Below are 20925 nucleotides of genomic sequence, written 5' to 3'. Positions count from 1 at the left end.
GGTGTACACACAATAGTAGTATAGCTAGGCTTTCAGATAGATGGACTCCCAACTTTCTGAGGAACCGTCATATTAACTTTTATAGTGACTGTACAAATTTGCACTCCCATCAGCAATGGAGGAGTGTTCCTCTTGCTGCAAAACCTCACAAGCCTGAGCTGTCACATGATTGTGATCCTAGCCATTCTGAGAGGTGTAAGACAGAATCTCAAAATAGTTTTGATTTGTAATTCTCTGATATCTAAGGGTATTGAACATTTCTTTGAGTGTTTTGTAGCAATTTGAAATTCCTGTTCGAGTTTTCTGTTTAAATCTGGTGTACCAATTATTTTTTATTAACTTCAGTATTTCTTATTTACATTTCGAGTGTTATTCCCTTTCCCGGTTTCCGGGCAGACATCCCCCTAATCACTCCCCATCCCCTTCTTTATGGGTGTTCCCCTCTCCATCCTCCCCCCATTGCCGCCCTCCCCCCAACAATCACGTTCACTGGGGGTTCAGTCTTAGCAGGACCCAGGGCTTCCCCTTCCACTGGTGCTCTTACTAGGATATTCATTGCTACCTATGAGGTCAGAGTCCAGGGTCAGTCCATGTATAGTCTTTAGGTAGTGGCTTAGTCCCTGGAAGCTCTGGTTGCTTGGCATTGTTGTACATATGGGGTCTTGAGCCCCTTCAAGCTCTTTCAGTTCTTTCTCTGATTCCTTCAACGGGGGTCCTATTCTCAGTTCAGTGGTTTGCTGCTAGCATTCACCTCTGTATTTGCTGTATTCTGGCTGTGTCTCTCAGGACCGATTTACATCCGGCTCCTGTCGGCCTGCACTTCTTTGCTTCATCCATCTTGTCTAATGGGGTGGCTGTATATGTATGGGCCACATGTGGGGCAGGCTCTGAATGGGTGTTCCTTCAGTCTCTGTTTTAATCTTTGCCTCTCTCTTCCCTGCCAAGGGTATTCTTGTTCCCCTTTTAAAGAAGGAGTGAAGCATTAACATTTTGATCATCCGTCTTGAGTTTCATTTGTTCTAGGCATCTAGGGTAATTCAAGCATTTGGGCTAATAGCCACTTATAAATGAGTGCATACCATGTGTGTTTCTCTGTGATTGGGTTACCTCACTCAGGATGATATTTTCCAGCTACAACCATTTGCCTACGAATTTCATAAAGTCATTGTTTTTGATAGCTGAGTATTATTCCATTGTGTAGATGTACCACTTTTTCTGTATCCATTCCTCTGTTGAAGGGCATCTGGGTTCTTTCCAGCTTCTGGCTATTATAAATAAGGCTGCACCAGTGGAAGGGGAAGCCCTGGGTCCTGCTAAGACTGAACCCCCAGTGAACTAGACTGTTGGGGGGAGGGTGGCAATGGGGGGAGGGCTGGGAGGGGAATACCTATAAGGAAAGGGAGGGGGGAGGGGGATGTTTGCCCGGAAACCGGGAAAGGGAATAACACTCGAAATGTATATAAGAAATACTCAAGTTAATAAAATAAATAAATAAATAAATAAATAAATAAATAAATAAATAAGGCTGCAATGAACATAGTGGAGCACGTGTCTTTTTTATATGTTGGGGCATCTTTTGGGTATATGCCCAAGAGAGGTATAGCTGGATCCTCAGGCAGTTCAATGTCCAATTTTCTGAGGAACCTCCAGACTGATTTCCAGAATGGTTGTACCAGTCTGCAATCCCACCAACAATGGAGGAGTGTTCCTCTTTCTCCACATCCTCGCCAGCATCTGCTGTCACCTGAGTTTTTGATCTTAGCCATTCTCACTGGTGTGAGGTGAAATCTCAGGGTTGTTTTGATTTGCATTTCCCTTATGACTAAAGATGTTGAACATTTCTTTAGGTGTTTCTCAGCCATTCGGCATTCCTCAGCTGGAATTCCTTGTTTAGCTTTGAACCCCATTTTTTAATAGGGTTATTTGTCTCCCTGCGGTCTAACTTCTTGAGTTCTTTCTATATTTTGGATATAAGGCCTCTATCTGTTGTAGGATTGATAAAGATCTTTTCCCAATCTGTTGGTTGCCGTTTTGTCCTAACCACAGTGTCCTTTGCCTTACAGAAGGTTTGCAGTTTTATGAGATCCCATTTGTCGATTCTTGATCTTAGAGCATAAGCCATTGGTGTTTTGTTCAGGAAATTTTTTCCAGTGCCCATGTGTTCCAGATGCTTCCCTAGTTTTTCTTCTATTAGTTTGAGTGTATCTGGTTTGATGTGGAGGTCCTTGATCCACTTGGACTTAAGCTTTGTACAGGGTGATAAGCATGGATCGATCTGCATTTCTTCTACATGTTGACCTCCAGTTGAACCAGCACCATTTGCTGAAAATGCTATCTTTTTTCCATTTGATGGTTTTGTCTCCTTTGTCAAAAATCAAGTGACCATAGGTGTGTGGGTTCATTTCTGGGTCTTCAATTCTATTCCATTGGTCTATCTGTCTGTCTCTGTACCAATACCATGCAGTTTTTTATCACTATTGCTGTAACACTGCTTGAGTTCAGGGATAGTGATTCCCCCTGAAGTCCTTTTATTGTTGAGGATAGTTTTAGCTATACTGGGTTTTTTGTTATTCCAGATGAATTTGCAAATTGTTCAATCTAACTCTTTGAAGAATTTGATTGGTATTTTGATGGGGATTGCATTGAATCTGTATATCGCTTTTGGTAAAATGGCCATTTTTACTATATTAATCCTGCCAATCCATGAGCATGGGAGATCTTTCCATCTTCTGAGGTCTTCTTCAATTTCTTTCTTCAGAGGCTTGAAGTTCTTGTTGTACAGATCTTTTACTTGCTTGGTTAAAGTCACACCGAGGTACTTTATATTATTTGGGTCTATTATGAAGGGTGTCGTTTCCCTAATTTCTTTCTCGGCTTGTTTCTCTTTTGTGTAGAGGAAGGCTACTGATTTATTTGAGTTAATTTTATACCCAGCCACTTTGCTGAAGTTGTTTATCAGCTTTAGTAGTTCTCTGGTGGAACTTTTGGGATCACTTAAATATACTATCATATCATCTGCAAATAGTGATATTTTGACTTCTTCTTTTCCGATCTGTATCCCCTTGACCTCCTTTTGTTGTCTGATCGCTCTGGCTAGAACTTCAAGAACTATATTGAATAAGTAGGGAGAGAGTGGGCAGCCTTGTCTAGTCCCTGATTTTAGTGGGATTGCTTCAAGTTTCTCTCCATTTAGTTTAATGTTAGCAACTGGTTTGCTGTATATGGCTTTTACTATGTTTAGGTATGGGCCCTGAATTCCTATTCTTTCCAGGACTTCTATCATGAAGGGGTGTTGAATTTTGTCAAATGCTTTCTCAGCATCTAATGAAATGATCATGTGGTTTTGTTCTTTCAGTTTGTTTATATAATGGATCACGTTGATGGTTTTCCGTATATTAAACCATCCCTGCATGCCTGGGATGAAGCCTACTTGATCATGCTGGATGATTGTTTTGATGTGCTCTTGGATTCGGTTTGCCAGAATTTTATTGAGTATTTTTGCGTCGATATTCATAAGGGAAATTGGTCTGAAGTTCTCTTTCTTTGTTGGGTCTTTGTGTGGTTTAGGTATAAGAGTAATTGTGGCTTCGTAGAAGGAATTCGGTAGTGATCCATCTGTTTCAATTTTGTGGAATAGTTTGGATAGTATTGGTATGAGGTCTTCTAGGTATGATAGAATTCCACACTAAACCCGTCTGGACCTGGGCCCTTTTTTTTGGGAGACCTTTAGTGACTGCTTCTATTTCCTTAGGAGTTATGGGGTTGTTTAACTGGTTTATCTGTTCCTGATTTAACTTCAGTACCTGGTATCTGTCTAGGGAATTGTCCATTTCCTGAAGATTTTCAAGTTTTGTTGAATATAGGCTTTTATAGTAAGATCTGATGATTTTTTGAATTTCCTCTGAATCTGTAGTTATGTCTCCCTTTTCATTTCTGATTTTGTTAATTTGGACGCACTCTCTGTGTCCTCTCGTTAGTCTGGCTAAGGGTTTATCTATCTTGTTGATTTTCTCAAAGAAACAACTTTTGGTTCTGTTGATTCTTTCTATGGTCCTTTTTGTTTCTACTTGGTTGATTTCAGCTCTGAGTCTGATTATTTCCTGCCTTCTACTCCTCCTGGGTGTATTTGCTTCTTTTTGTTCTAGAGCTTTTAGGTGTGCTGTCAAGCTGGTGACATATTCTCTTTCCTGTTTCTTTCTGCAGGCACTCAGAGCTATGAGTTTTCCTCTTAGCACAGCTTTCATTGTGTCCCATAAGTTTGGGTATGTTGTACCTCCATTTTCATTAAATTATAAAAAGTCTTTAATTTCTTTCTTTATTTCTTCCTTGACCAGGTTATCATTGAGTAGAGCACTGTTCAATTTCCACGTATATGTGGGCATTCTTCCCTTATTGTTATTGAAGACCAGTTTTAGGCCGTGGTGGTCTGATAGCACGCATGGGATTATTTCTACTTTCTGTACCTGTTGAGGCCCGTTTTTTTTTTTTTTTTTTTTTTTATTAACTTGAGTATTTCTTATATACATTTCGAGTGTTATTCCCTTTCCCGGTTTCCGGGCAAACATCCCCCTCCCCCCTCCCCTTCCTTATGGGTGTTCCCATCCCAACCCTCCCCCCATTGCCGCCCTCCCCCCATAGACTAGTTCACTGGGGGTTCAGTCTTAGCAGGACCCAGGGCTTCCCCTTCCACTGGTGCTCTTACTGGGATATTCATTGCTACCTATGGGGTCAGAGTCCAGGGTCAGTCCATGTATAGTCTTTAGGTAGTGGCTTAGTCCCTGGAAGCTCTGGTTGCTTGGCATTGTTGTACTTTTGGGGTCTCGAGTCCCTTCAAGCTCTTCCAGTTCTTTCTCTGATTCCTTCAATAGGGGACCTATTCTCAGTTCAGTGGTTTGCTGCTGGCATTCGCCTCTATATTTGCTGTATTCTGGCTGTGTCTCTCAGGAGCGATCTACATCCGGCTCCTGCCGGTCTGCACTTCTTTGCTTCATCCATCTTGTCTAATTGGGTGGCTGTATATGTATGGGCCACATGTGGGGCAGGCTCTGAATGGGTGTTCGTTCAGTCTCTGTTTTAATCTTTGCCTCTCCCTTCCCTGCCAAGGGTATTCTTTTTCCTCATTTAAAGAAGGAGTGAAGCATTCACATTTTGATCATCCGTCTTGAGTTTCGTTTGTTCTAGGGATCTAGGGTAATTCAAGCATTTGGGCTAATAGCCACTTATCAGTGAGTGCATACCATGTATGTCTTTCTGTGATTGGGTTAGCTCACTCAAGATGATATTTTCCAGTTCCAACCATTTGCCTACGAATTTCATAAACTCGTTGTTTTTGATAGCTGAGTAATATTCCATTGTGTAGATGTACCACATTTTCTGTATCCATTCCTCTGTTGAAGGGCATCTGGGTTCATCGCAGCCTTATTTATAATAGCCAGAAAATGGAAAGAGGCCCGTTTTTTGACCAATTATATGGTCAATTTTGGTGAAAGTACCATGAGGAGCTGAGAAGAAGGTATATCCTTTTGCTTTAGGATAGAATGTTCTATAAATATCTGTTAAGTCCATTTGGCTCATGACTTCTCTTAGTCTGTCTACGTCTCTGTTTAATTTCTGTTTCCATGATCTGTCCATTGATGAGAGTGGGGTGTTGAAATCTCCTACTATTATTGTATGAGGTACAATGTGTGTTTTGAGCTTTAGTAAGGTCTCTTTTACATATGTAGGTGCCCTTGTATTTGGGGCATAGATATTTAGGATTGAGAGTTCATCTTGGTGGATTTTTCCTTTGATGAATATGAAGTGTCCTTCCTTATCTTTTTTGATGACTTTTAGTTGAAAATTGATTTTATTTAATATTAGAATGGCTACTCCAGCTTGCTTCTTCCTACCATTTGCTTGGAAAGTTGTTTTCCAGACTTTCACTCTGTGGTAGTGTCTGTCTTTGTCTCTGAGGTGTGTTTCCTGTAGGCAGCAGATTGCAGGGTCCTTGTTGCGTATCCAGTTTGTTAATCTATGTCTTTTTATTGGGGAGTTGAGACCATTGATGTTGAGAGATATTAAGGAATAGTGATTATTGCTTCCTGTTATATTCATATTTGGATGTGAGGTTATGTTTGTGTGCTTTTCTTCTCTTTGTTTTGTTGCCAAGACGATTAGTTTCTTGCTTCTTCTAGGGTATAGCTTGCCTCCTTATGTTGGGCTTTACCATTTATTATCCTTTGTAGTGCTGGATTTGTAGAAAGATATTGTGTAAATTTGGTTTTGTGATGGAATATCTTGGTTTCTCCATCTATGTTAATTGAGAGTTTTGCACGATACAATAACCTGGGCTGGCATTTGTATTCTCTTAGGGTCTGCATGACATCTGTCCAGGATCTTCTGGCTTTCATAGTTTCTGGCGAAAAATCTTCTGTGATTCTGATAGGTCTGCCTTTATATGTTCCTTGACCTTTTCCCTTACTGCTTTTAATATTCTTTCTTTATTTTGTGCATTTGGTGTTTTGACTATTACGTGACGGCAGGAGTTTCTTTTCTGGTCCAATCTATTTGGAGTTCTGTAGGCTTCTTGTATGCCTATGGGTATCTCTTTCTTTAGGTTAGGGAAGTTTTCTTCTATGATTTTGTTGAAGATATTTACTGGTCCTTTGAGCTGGGAGTCTTCACTCTCTTCTATACCTATTATCCTTAGGTTTGATCTTCTCATTGAGTCCTGGATTTCCTGTATGTTTTGGACCAGTAGCTTTTTCCGCTTTACATTATCTTTGACAGTTGAGTCGATGATTTCTATGGAATCTTCTGCTCCTGAGATTCTCTCTTCCATCTCTCTTATTCTGTGGTGAAGTTCGTATCTACAGCTCCTTGTCTCTTCTTCTGGGTGTACCCATTTTTAATTGGATTATTGGGGTGTTTTTTTTTACGTCTTGTTTCTTGAGTTCTATATTTTTGGGTACTGCTGTTAAGCAAAGGATAATCATGCTATAATCCACAGACCCAGAGTGGCTAAGGAACGAGAAGTGTTCAAGGGCTGATAAACAGATCTCTGTATCAAGGACGAATGAAATAAATTTTTCAGGTGAAGTTAGGGCAGGTGGGGATGGGAGCAGGAGGGATAAGGCCAAGGAAGAGATAGGGAGCACTGATAAAGATCACTGGAATCTGCAAGAGTTACCCTAACAGAGTCTCTGCTAATGGAGGATATGGAGCTCAAACTGTCTTCCTTCTATAACCAGGGAAGGCTCCTAGTGGTGGGACTGGGACATCAACCCAACCACAAAATCTTTGACCTTTAATTCGTACTACCTGTAAAATATGGTGGAGTAAAGGTGGCACAGAACTTGTAGGAACAGCCTAACAATAACTAGCCCAACTTGAGGCCCATGCCTGAGAGGGAACCCATGCCCGAGACTGCCTAAAAAAAAAGCAGAAACCAGAGGTTAAGTACAGCCAAGAGACACGGGATAGAACCAAACAGGACTGGCAAAAAAATACAAATAAAAAGTCAATGAAACAGAAGACCCTTTCTCAGAGACAGCACCGTTGACTTGCCCACGGTCTCCTGACCTCCATTGTTTGGCACTGGGCTCACTCTTCAGTCCTGTGGAGCCATGGGGAACACCATGAGTGTACTGCTCCCCTGTGGGGGCCTCCGGGGACCCAAGCCTCACCAGCTTGGAACCGTACCCTACCAATGCTTTCCCAGGTGGGTCTGCCTGTGTCACAGCTGGCGGAAGTGAGTTGTACGCAGTCCACTGACCTCCTTTCACTAGCACTGGGCTTGCCCTTTGGTCCATGGGAGCCTTGCAGAACTCTAAGAGCTTCTTGCTTCCACATAGAGGCAAACAGGGCCTCCAAGAACTACGGACTTGGAACACTGCCCCACAAATCCCTTGCTAGTGGGGTCTGCCAGAGGCACATCCAGCCGAGTCCAGTGCCCAAACCTCCATAGTCAGGCTCATGGCTCCCTCCCTTCCAAAAAAGCCCTGCTATCATCAAGTTCATCCAGCCAACACCAGGGAAATCTAGATGCCTATAGGAGAGCATAAGAACACAATCAGTAAGAGTCAGGCGCCACCAAAGCTCAGCTATCCTGCTACAAATTTCACCCCAAGTTATAATTCTACAAGGGTAGAATGTAGCCAGGTCCATTGTTGGAACATGGAAGTCCCTAGTAGAGTCCTTCTTCCCCTTCGATACTTCACGCAAACACTTTGACATTCACATTTCTGGAAGCACTTTGGTCTTCTGAACATCTACCAGAAAGGTCCTTTGAGCTCTACTTAGAGCACACAACCGCTTCTCTAGCCAGAAACTCCAAACTCTTTCACATTCCCACTGCAAACGTCTCCAAAGGCTAATGAACCACTGTTTTCCACAGCAGGGACTCCATTTTTCGGTGCTGATTTTCTAAACCGGTTATTTTGTATCACAAGGATTATAAACTTAGGAGAGGAAGGATTGTTTGCATGGTTTGAGAAGGTACAGTCTACCATGTCAAGGATGGCATGGTGGCAAGACTGGCTCATAGTGGCAACTGGTTGCATCGTATCATCAATTTGAGAAGCATAGGAAACGAAAATCAAGTTATAACCATAAGGCGTACCACTGTCCATCTAATTTCTGCTTCCTGGAAGTCAGGTAATCTACCAAAACAATGATAACAGCTAGCAAGCAAGTGTTTAAGCATATAAGCCTGTAGGAGACATTTTCCTTCTAAACAATAACTATCATGAATTGAGGAATGTCTTCCATAAACAATATATAACAATGACTTAACCTTTTTCAGGAAATTATACACATGTAGACATGAAAACATAGACATGTCTATATTTTCCATTAAAAAGAATCCATGTAATTTCCATATTCAAAAAAGACTTGTAAAAATTTAGTTTTAGCAAAGTAGACTCATAAAGATACGAGTAACATAATTAACACCATAAGATAAGAGTGAATTTTAAAGTCGTGGCTATAGGACTTTAAATGATAAGAACTGTTGCTGGTGAATGGGTAAAGATGCTTTCTGCTAATCTTGTTAAATTTGGTTCAAACTCCACAACCCACACAGTATAGGAAAGAACTCACTCTTACATATTGTCCTCTGACCTGTACTCCATGGCCCACGCATCACTACCCAAAAATAAAAACAAACAGACAGACAGACAAATAAATGTAAAGGACTATTCAACGTAAAGAAACACTTCAAATATACTTCATTCATATTTAATTATAATTAAACTGTGTTCTTCAAACATGCAAGAGACCTAGCCATCAGTGCGACCATCTTTGGATACACAGATCTGAGGAAGCTAAGATTAAATGTTATCAAAAGATAGGAGACACCAGACTCCATACAAACAGAGGAGAGACCACACAAAGCAGACAGCTGCCGTGCAGTCAACGGGGAAGCTTCAGAAGAAACACCTGCCAGCAACCTTGATAGCTAACTTCTGGGATCCAGAACTGTGAGAACAATGAACTTTTGCTGATTAACTTATCTAATACCACTCACTGACATTTTTTTTCTATGGTGGCAAATGGGAAGGGAAGAAAAATAAATAAATCATTAACATATAAAATATAGGATAAAAGAAAAGAGGGGTCGCGTATAGTCACACACAGGGAGGATCATGTAAGAGACACAAGATACACAGACTGACACTCTGAGACACAGTGTTATAGCTCTGGAATCTTTTTTTACAGAATTGGTGCTGAAGATGTTTAAGGCTGAATTTCCTGTGGTATTCACATCGCTGCACCCAAGGACTTGCTCTAATAGAAGAACCCAAAAAGACTATCAGATTATAGCTTCACGTGCTCTGAATTAGAGTCTTCATTCTAAAAGCCCTAAATTGGATTTTCTCGGTCCCTCAATTATCATCCTTCAAGTAGATGTGTTTCTCCTCAGTCTCTACTCGACTCCTTGGTATAATACAGAAACAGTAGCTGTGTAATCACATGTAGAAAAAAAAATGTGATGATCCTTTGGCTAAGTGCTTTTCTACTAAAATATAGGCACATGTTATGGGTCAAGGTGATTAGTAAATTTTACGCAAGGCAAGATAAAAGGGCTCAAGATTTGCTTCTGGCAGAAAAGAGCATCTGTTTGTTTATTTGTTTGTTTAATTATTTATTTTGGTGAGGTTGCTTTTGACGTTGAGACAATACCTCAGAACTGTTGCCTAGGCTGGCCTCAAGCACACAGCCAATTCTCCTGCTTTGGCCTCACATGTGCTGGGACTGCAGGCATAAACTAAAAAGACGTAGCTAAGAAGATGAATTTCAATGGAGAGTTTAGAAATGAACTAGGCAGCAGCTCTCTGCTCCCAGACCCCGTGAGAGAGAGACCCAACGGCCTGGTCAGGTGGGCACTCCTGAGGCTGCAGAGCGGAAGAGACCACCAACACTGCCCACCCCTGCCCACATCCCTGGCCCAAGAGGAAACTGTATAAGGCCTCTGGGCTCCCGTGGGGGAGGGCACAGGAGCGGCAGGACCCCTGCCTGAGACACCGCCGGAACCTGAAGGAAACAGACCGGATAAACAGTTCTCTACACCCAAATCCCGTGGGAGGGTGAGCAAAACCTTTAGAGAGGCAGACAAGCCTGGGAAACCAGAAGAGACTGCTCTCTACACATACATCTCGGGCGCCAGAGGAAAACACCAAAGGCCATCTGGAACCCTGATGCACTGAAGCTCCCGGAAAGGGCAGCACATATCTTCCTGGTTGCTGCCGCCACAGAGAGCCCGAGGGCAGCACCCCGCGAGCGAACTTGAGCCTCAGGACCACAGGTAAGACCAACTTTTCTGCTACAAGTGACCTGCCTGGTGAACTCAAGACACAGGCCCACAGGAACAGCTGAAGACCTGTAGAGAGGAAAAACTACACGCCCGAAAGCAGAACACTCTGTCCCCATAACTGAATGAAAGAGAGGAAAACAGGTCTACAGCACTCCTGACACACAGGCTTATAGGACAGTCTAGCCACTGTCAGAAAGAGCAGAACAAAGTAACACTAGAGATAATCTGATGGCGAGAGGCAAGCACAGGAACCCAAGCAACAGAAACCAAGACTACATGGCACCATCGGAGCCCAATTCTCCCACCAAAACAAACATGGAATATCCAAACACACCAGAAAAGCAAGATCTAGTTTCAAAATCATTTTTGATCATGATGCTGGAGGACTTCAAGAAAGACGTGAAGAACTCCCTTAGAGAACAAGTAGAAGCCTACAGAGAGGAATCGCAAAAATGCCTGAAAGAATTCCAGGAAAACATAAATAAACAAGTAGAAGCCCATAGAGAGGAGACACAAAAATCCCTGAAAGAATTCCAGGAAAACATAAATAAACAAGTAGAAGCCCATAGAGAGGAGACACAAAAATCCCTGAAAGAATCCCAGGAAAACACAATCAAACAGTTGAAGGAATTAAAAATGGAAATAGAAGCAATCAAGAAAGAACACATGGAAACAATCCTGGATATAGAAAACCAAAAGAGGAGACCAAGGAGCTGTAGATACAAGCTTCACCAACAGAATACAAGAGATGGAAGAGAGAATCTCAGGAGCAGAAGATTAAATAGAAACCATTGACTCAATTGTCAAAGATATTGTAAAGTGGAAAAAGCTACTGGTCCAAAACATACAGGAAATCCAGGACTCAATGAGAAGATCAAACCTAAGGATAATAGGTATAGAAGAGAGTGAAGACTCCCAGCTCAAAGGACCAGTAAATATCTTCAACAAAATCATAGAAGAAAACTTCCCTAACCTAAAAAAAGAGATACCCATAGGCATACAAGAAGCCTACAGAACTCCAAATAGATTGGACCAGAAAAGAAACACCTCCCATCACATAATTGTCAAAACACCAAACGCACAAAATAAAGAAAGAATATTAAAAGCAGTAAGGGAAAAAGGTCAAGTAACATATAAAGGCAGACCTATCAGAATCACACCAGACTTCTCAGCAGAAACTATGAAGGCCAGAAGATCCTGGACTGATGTAATACAGACCCTAAGAGAACACAAATGGCAGCCCAGGTTACTGTATCCTGCAAAACTCTCAATTAACATAGATGGAGAAACCAAGATATTCCATGACAAAACCAAATTTACACAATATCTTTCTACAAATCCAGCACTACAAAGGATAATAAATGGTAAAGCCCAACATAAGGAGGCAAGCTATACCCTAGAAGAAACAAGAAACTAATCGTCTTGGCAACAAAACAAAGAGAATGAAAGCAGACAAACATAACCTCACATCCAAATATGAATATAACGGGAAGCAATAATCACTATTCCTTAATATCTCTCAACATCAATGGCCTCAACTCCCCAATAAAAAGAAATAGATTAACAAACTGGATACGCAACAAGGACCCTGCATTGTGCTGCCTACAGGAAACACACCTCAGAGACAAAGACAGACACTACCTCAGAGTGAAAGGCTAGAAAACAACTTTCCAAGCAAATGGTAGGAAGAAGCAAGCTGGAGTAGCCATTCTAATATCAAATAAAATCAATTTCCAACTAAAAGTCATCAAAAAAGATAAGGAAGGACACTTCATATTCATCAAAGGAAAAATCAACCAAGATGAACTCTCAATCCTAAATATCTATGCCCCAAATACAAGGGCACCTACATATGTAAAAGAGACCTTACTAAAGCTCAAAACACACATTGCACCTCACACAATAAAAGTGGGAGATTTCAACACCCAATCTCATCAATGGACAGATTATGGAAACAGAAATTAAACAGAGACGTAGACAGACTAAGAGAAGTCATGAGCCAAATGGACTTAACAGATATTTATAGAACATTCTATCCTAAAGCAAAAGGATATACCTTCTTCTCAGCTCCTCATGGTACTTTCTCCAAAATTGACCATATAATTGGTCAAAAAACGGGCCTCAACAGGTACAGAAAGATAGAAATAATCCCATGCGTGCTATCAGACCACCACGGCCTAAAACTGGTCTTCAATAACAATAAGGGAAGAATGCCCACATATACGTGGAAATTGAACAATGCTCTACTCAATGATAACCCGGTCAAGGAAGAAATAAAGAAAGAAATTAAAAACTTTTTAGAATTTAATGAAAATGAAGGTACAACATACCCAAACTTATGGGACACAATGAAAGCTGTGCTAAGAGGAAAACTCATAGCGCTGAGTGCCTGCAGAAAGAAACAGGAAAGAGCATATGTCACCAGCTTGACAGCACACCTAAAAGCTCTAGAACAAAAAGAAGCAAATACACCCAGGAGGAGTAGAAGGCAGGAAATAATCAAACTCAGAGCTGAAATCAACCAAGTAGAAATAAAAAGGACCATAGAAAGAATCAACAGAACCAAAAGTTGGTTCTTTGAGAAAATCAACAAGATAGATAAACCCTTGGCCAGACTAACGAGAGGACACAGAGAGTGTGTCCAAATTAACAAAATCAGAAATGAAAAGGGAGACATAACAACAGATTCAGAGGAAATTCAAAAAATCATCAGATCTTACTATAAAAACCTATATTCAACAAAACTTGAAAATCTTCAGGAAATGGACAATTTCCTAGACAGATACCACGTATCGAAGTTAATTCAGGAACAGATAAACCAGTTAAACAACCCCATAACTCCTAAGGAAATAGAAGCAGTCATTAAAGGTCTCCCAACCAAAAAGAGCACAGGTCCAGACGGGTTTAGTGCAGAATTCTATCAGACCTTCATAGAAGACCTCATACCAATATTATCCAAACTATTCCACAAAATTGAAACAGATGGATCACTACTGAATACCTTCTACGAAGCCACAATTACTCTTATACCTAAACTACACAAAGACACAACAAAGAAAGAGAACTTCAGACCAATTTCCCTTATGAATATTGACGCAAAAATACTCAATAAAATTCTGGCAAACCGAATTCAAGAGCACATCAAAACAATCATCCACCATGATCAAGTAGGCTTCATCCCAGGCATGCAGGGATGGTTTAATATATGGAAAACCATCTACGTGATCCATTATATAAACAAACTGAAAGAACAGAACCACATGATCATTTCATTAGATGCTGAGAAAGCATTTGACAAAATTCAACACCCCTTCATGATAAAAGTCCTGGAAAGAATAGTAATTCAAGGCCCATACCTAAACATAGTAAAAGCCATATACAGCAAACCAGTTGCTAACATTAAACTAAATGGAGAGAAACTTGAAGCAATCCCACTAAAATCAGGGACTAGACAAGGGTGCCCACTCTCTCCCTACTTATTCAATATAGTTCTTGAAGTTCTAGCCAGAACAATCAGACAACAAAAGGAGATCAAGGGGATACAGATCGGAAAAGAAGAAGTCAAAATATCACTATTTGCAGATGATATGATAGTATATTTAAGTGATCCCAAAAGTTCCACCAGAGAACTACTAAAGCTGATAAACAACTTCAGCAAAGTGGCTGGGTATAAAATTAATTCAAATAAATCAGTTGCCTTCCTCTATACAAAAGAGAAACAAGCCGAGAAAGAAATTAGGGAAACGACACCCTTCATAATAGACCCAAATAATATAAAGTACCTCGGTATGACTTTAACCAAGCAAGTAAAAGATCTGTACAACAAGAACTTCAAGACACTGAGGAAAGAAATTGAAGAAGACCTCAGAAGATCGAAAGATCTCCCATGCTCATGGATTGGCAGGATTAATATAGTAAAAATGGCCATTTTACCAAAAGCAATCTACAGGTTCACTGCAATCCCCATCAAAATACCAATCCAATTCTTCAAAGAGTTAGACAGAACAATTTGCAAATTCATCTGGAATAACAAAAAACCCAGGATAGCTAAAACTATCCTCAACAATAAAAGGACTTCAGGGGGAATCACTATCCCTGAACTCAAGCAGTATTACAGAGCAATAGTGATAAAAACTGCATGGTATTGGTACAGAGACAGACAGATAGACCAATGGAATAGAATTGAAGACCCAGAAATTAACCCACACACCTATGGGCACTTGATTTTTGACAAAGGAGCCCAAACCATCCAATGGAAAAAAGATAGCATTTTCAGCAAATGGTGCTGGTTCAACTGGAGGTCAACATGTAGAAGAATGCAGATCGATCCATGCTTATCACACTGTACAAAGCTTAAGTCCAAGTGGATCAAGGACCTCCACATCAAACCAGACACACTCAAACTAATAGAAGAAAAACTAGGGAAGCATCTGGAACACATGGGCACTGGAAAAAATTTCCTGAACAAAACACCAATGGCTTATGCTCTAAGATCAAGAATCGACAAATGGGATCTCATAAAACTGCAAAGCTTCTGTAAGGCAAAGGACACTGTGGTTAGGACAAAACGGCAACCAACAGATTGGGAAAAGATCTTTACCAATCCTACAACAGATAGAGGCCTTATATCCAAAATATACAAAGAACTCAAGAAGTTAGACCGCAGGGAAACAAATAACCCTATTAAAAAATGGGGTTCAGAGCTAAACAAAGAATTCACAGCTGAGGAATGCCGAATGGCTGAGAAACACCTAAAGAAATGTTCAACATCTTTAGTCATAAGGGAAATGCAAATCAAAACAACCCTGAGATTTTACCTCACACCAGTGAGAATGGCTAAGATCAAAACCTCAGGTGACAGCAGATGCTGGCGAGGATGTGGAGAAAGAGGAACACTCCTCCATTGTTGGTGGGATTGCAGACTGGTAAAACCATTCTGGAAATCAGTCTGGAGGTTCCTCAGAAAATTGGACATTGAACTGCCTGAGGATCCAGCTATACCTCTCTTGGGCATATACCCAAAAGATGCCTCAACATATAAAAGAGACACGTGCTCCACTATGTTCATCGCAGCCTTATTTATAATAGCCAGAAACTGGAAAGAACCCAGATGCCCTTCAACAGAGGAATGGATACAGAAAATGTGGTACATATACACAATGGAATATTACTCAGCTATCAAAAACAATGAGTTTATGAAATTCGTAGGCAAATGGTTGGAACTGGAAAATATCATCCTGAGTGAGCTAACCCAATCACAGAAAGACATACATAGTATGCACTCATTGATAAGTGGCTATTAGCCCAAATGCTTGAATTACCCTAGATCCCTAGAACAAACAAAACTCAAGACGGATGATCAAAATGTGAATGCTTCACTCCTTCTTTAAATGAGGAAAAAGAATACCCTTGGCAGGGAAGGGAGAGGCAAAGATTAAAACAGAGACTGAAGGAACACCCATTCAGAGCCTGCCCCACATGTGGCCCATACATATACAGCCACCCCATTAGACAAGATGGATGAAGCAAAGAAGTGCAGACTGACAGGAGCCGGATGTAGATCGCTCCTGAGAGACACAGCCAGAATACAGCAAATACAGAGGCGAATGCCAGCAGCAAACCACTGAACTGAGAATAGGACCCCCGTTGAAGGAATCAGAGAAAGAACTGGAAGAGCTTGAAGGGGCTCGAGACCCCATATGTACAACAATGCCAAGCAACCAGAGCTTCCAGGGACTAAGCGACTACCTAAAGACTATACATGGACTGACCCTGGACTCTGACCTCATAGGTAGCAATGAATATCCTAGTAAGAGCACCAGTGGAAGGGGAAGCCCTGGGTTCTGCTAAGACTGAACCCCCAGTGAACTAGACTGTGGGGGGGAGGGCGGCAATGGGGGGAGGGTTGGGAGGGGAACACCCATAAGGAAGGGGAGGGGGAGGGGGATGTTTGCCCGGAAACCGGGAAAGGGAATAACACTCGAAATGTATATAAGAAATACTCAAGTTAATTAAAAAAAAAAAAAAGAAATGAACTAGGCTCACTGTAAAATTTCATGGCTTTTTTTTTTTCATCAAAATCGACCCAGTATTTTACTGAGAGGGAAAAAAACAACGGCAAGTAAATGACATGTGCATATTTAAAAAATACTTACGATATAATAATCCTTAAATATTATTGAGGCTCCTGATAAAGTCTGAGCAGATTCATGAGGCAAATGGGAAGATCTCATCAATGCAGCACTCCTCTGATCATAAAGAGTCCTGTCAGCTGGAAATATTGATGGAGGTTAAAATAATATTTATCTAAGACGAGTACATACTGATCATAGTGCTTTATAACACAAGAAGGAAAGCAAAACATCTTTGTGGGCTCACTTTTCTGTGTTAAAATCACATCTTGTCATCTCATCAGAGAGAGATGAAGAAGCGATGGCCCTGCAGGAAGAGAGACTTGAATTAATTAGCTCCTTCACAGTAAAGCGCATCCAGTGTGCAGGCAGCAAGCTAACCAGTTCACCCTCGGGGACTCACTTCTCCAAGAATGTTGACCCCTTTGTTTTTTGTTTTGTTTTTTGTTTTGTTTTGTTTTTTAAGGAGACTTCGAGTAAAATCCTATTTGTGAGTTGCACACATAAAAAGTAAATGTCTCTGACATGTAAGTACATTAAAAGGAAATCCAGAAAATTATTAAGAAATAAGTTTTAAAAATGCAAAGTAAATGAAATTGTTAACGGCGCTAAAGTGAGAGAGAAAATGGACAGACAACAGACACCCTCCGTTCTTCTGTGGAATTCTACGGCAATCTTTTCCTTAAGAAAATGATGAGTGCGACAACTAAACCACCCCTGGGAGCTCTGAGCCACCAACCAAAGAACACACGTGGGCTTGGAAAATACCAGGAGTTCGTATTATTCTGCTGTCTTCTGCATATCTCATTGCCAACCTAGACACAACTGAAAATGCTTCGACCTTTTCTTAGATCCCAGCACCCATTTGGCACTAAACGGCATGCCAGCCAGCAAAAGCATACAAATGAAACCCCCCAAGCAAAACCACTCCACGAGGGGACAAAAATTATTTCACAGGATTTAAAGTACCACCTTTTGGAGGACAAAATGTTTTTACCACATCATCTTTCCTTAGTCTCCAATACCTTCAAAATTAGAATGGTAATAGTCTCTTAAGTATCCTCCAGGTGGAAGATTTTTTTCCATTTTTATTCAAATTTATGTGCTCAACCTAAGCCAATTATTTAACCAGGTTGGCTATGTTTCTGAAACCTAATAAGCATGGCTGTTTTAGAAATCTAAATTGTTCAAGTGATTCACAGAAAATTGGTAATGCTGTGTGTACCTGGGCGTGCCACCAAAGCCTGAGAGGACGGGAGGAGAAGGGAGGGAGCAAAGGATTCCCCGGCATTCCCTCACGTCACAAACAAGAGATTTGTTCAGTTCATCTGGACATTGGCAAAAGACAACAGCACTTTGAACTTTGCATAGAAGGTTTCACTCAAGAAAGAAACTAAATGCTGTGAAGTAACAGTGCATGCAGCTGCCTCTGGAGAATGCCCAATGAAAAGCCAATATATCTTTATTAGGACGTGACAGAACCAAATGGGTTTAGTGGTCTTGGGTCCCCAGAGCCTCTCTAATGCTAAGCTCATTTTGTTTCCTTTCTATCAATCCCTTTGTACTAATAAATTCTTAGAGTTAACTGCACACGCAGTTTTAATCTGTAGGTGATTACAAACAATTAATAGGAGAGAGAATTGGCAGTTCTTAGTTTGATTACCTATATAATTAAAAGGGATGGTAACCTACAGTTGACAAATAGCATCTTAACCATTTGAATAATCAAACCTCAGAAAGTTGCTTGGGTAGCTGAACTCTATCTGCTATATTAGTTGAATTTTAGAAAAAAAAAATGGCAAAACGGTCCATTCAAACTAATTCATATGTATTATTTTGTAAAATGAAACAATGTATTATCAAGTTATGATAGCTACCGTCTTTTGTTTGAATAAAATGAACTGTTTTGAAATAGATTCAAGAAAAATAAAGATGTATGTAGAAGAAAAACAATATTGTTCACAATTTTCATGTTTACGGCTGACACCACTATAAAAACTGATTAATAAAGAAGTCCTGTTTATTTATCGAAGTTTTACAAGACACAAACCTTAAGGTCCTAAGAAAGCTTACTTTCTACTTAGGCCTTATAATGGTTTATCTTGATTTTATGACTGAACCTGGTATTACTGAGGAAACATGCCTCTCCAGGTATCTCTGAGGGTGTCACCACAGAGGTTTAACTGAGGAGAGAAGATCTATCCTAGATGTGGATGATGCCTTGCCACAGACCAGCATCCCAGGCAGAATAAAAATAAGGAAGACATCAGCTAAGCACCAGTTTTGGAAACACTGTGTTCAGATGCCCCGTTGTCCTAAACATAGTAAAAGCAATATACAGCAAACCAGTAGTTAACATCAAAATAAGTGGAGGGAAACTTGAAGAAATCCCACTAAAATCAGGGACTAGACAAGGCTGCCCACTCTCTCCTACTTACTCAATATAATACTCAAAGTCCTAGCCAGAGCAATCAGACAGCAAAAGGAAGTCAAATGGATACAAATTTGAAGGGAAGAAATCAAAATGTCACTCTTTGCAGATGAAATGATAGTGAACTTAAGCGACCCCAAAAGTTCCACCAGAGAACTACTTAACGTGATAAAGAACTTCAGCAAAGTGTCAGGTTATAAAATTAACTCAAACAAATCAGTAGCCTTCCTTTACTCAAAAGATAAACAGGCTGAGAAAGAAATTACGGAAATGACACCCTTCACAATAGTCCCAAATAACATAAAATATCTTGGTATGACTTTAACCAACCAAGTGAAAGATCTGTATGACAAGAACTTCAAGTCTCTGAAGAAAGAAATTGAGGAAGATCTCAGAAGATGGAAAGATCTCCCATGCTCATGGATAGGCAGGGTTAATATAGTAAAGATGGCCATTTTGCCAAAAGCAATCTACAGATTTAGTGCAATCCCCATCAAAATTCCTAATCAATTCTTTATAGAGATAGAAAGAGCAATTTGCAAATTCATTTGAAATAATTAAAAAACCCAGGATAGTGAAAACTATACTCAACAATAAAAAACTTCTGGGGGATCACCATCTCTGACTTCAAGCAGTATTACAGAGCAATAGTCATAAAAACTGTATGGTATTGGTACAGAGACAAGCAGATAGATCAGTGGAACAGAATTGAAGACCCAGAAATGAAAGCACACATCTATAGCCACTTGATCTTTGACAAAGGAGCTAAAACCATCCAATGGAAGAAAGGTAGTATTTTCAACAAATGGTGCTGGTTCAACTGAAGGTCAGCATGTAGAAGAATGCAGATCGATCCATGCTTATCACCCTGTACAAAGCTTAAGGCCAAGTGGATCAAGGACCCCCACATCAAACCAGATACACTCAAACTTATAGAAGAAAAAGTGGGGAATAGTCTTGAACACATGGGTACTGGGGAAAAATTCCTGAACAAAACACCAATGGCTTATGCTCTAAGATCAAGAATCGACAAATGGGACTTCATAAAACTGCAAAGCTTCTGTAAGGCAAAGGACACTGTTGTTAGGACAAAACAGCAACCAACAAATTGGGAAAGGATCTTTATCAATCCTACATCTGATAGAGGGCTAATATCCAAAATATACAAACAACTCAATAAGTTAGACTCTAGAGAGACAAATAACCCTATTAAAAATGGGGTACAGAGCTAAACAAAACATTCTCAGCTGAGGACTATCAAATGGCCAAAAAGCACCTAAAGAAATGTTCAACATCCTTAGTCATCAGGGAAATGCAAATCAAAACAACCCTGAGTTCAACCTCACACCAGTCAGAATGGCTAAGATAAAAAACTCAGATGACAGCAGATGCTGGCGAGGATGTGGAGAAAGAGGAACACTCCTCCACTGTTGGTGGGATTGCAAACTGGTACAACCATTCTGGAAATCAGTCTGGAGGTTCCTCAGAAAATTGGACATTGAACTACTTGAGGACTCAGCTATTCCTCTCCTGGGCATATACCTAAAAGATGCCCCAACATATAACAAAGA

The 20925-nt window shown here is 40.5% G+C and overlaps 1 protein-coding gene across 9 annotated transcripts in view; it reads right to left on the bottom strand.

Annotated features, from left to right (window-relative positions):
• Iqcml1 (IQ motif containing M like 1) overlaps nt 1-20925 on the bottom strand; it is a 223714-nt gene that overhangs the window by 114329 nt on the left and 88460 nt on the right. For 8 of the 9 annotated variants that reach the window (XM_063278520.1, XM_063278521.1, XM_063278516.1 and 5 more), the window contains one exon: nt 16948-17063. The exons of the other annotated variant lie outside the window; for it this stretch is intronic. In XM_063278520.1, coding sequence (XP_063134590.1) covers nt 16948-17063 — 116 coding nt within the window. The remainder of the gene's footprint in view (nt 1-16947; nt 17064-20925) is intronic. 9 annotated transcript variants of the gene reach the window in all.

Source organism: Rattus norvegicus, chromosome 19 (assembly GCF_036323735.1).
Source record: "Rattus norvegicus strain BN/NHsdMcwi chromosome 19, GRCr8, whole genome shotgun sequence".
Classification (NCBI taxonomy): domain Eukaryota; kingdom Metazoa; phylum Chordata; class Mammalia; order Rodentia; family Muridae; genus Rattus; species Rattus norvegicus.
This window is presented reverse-complemented; position numbering and strand designations above follow the sequence as displayed.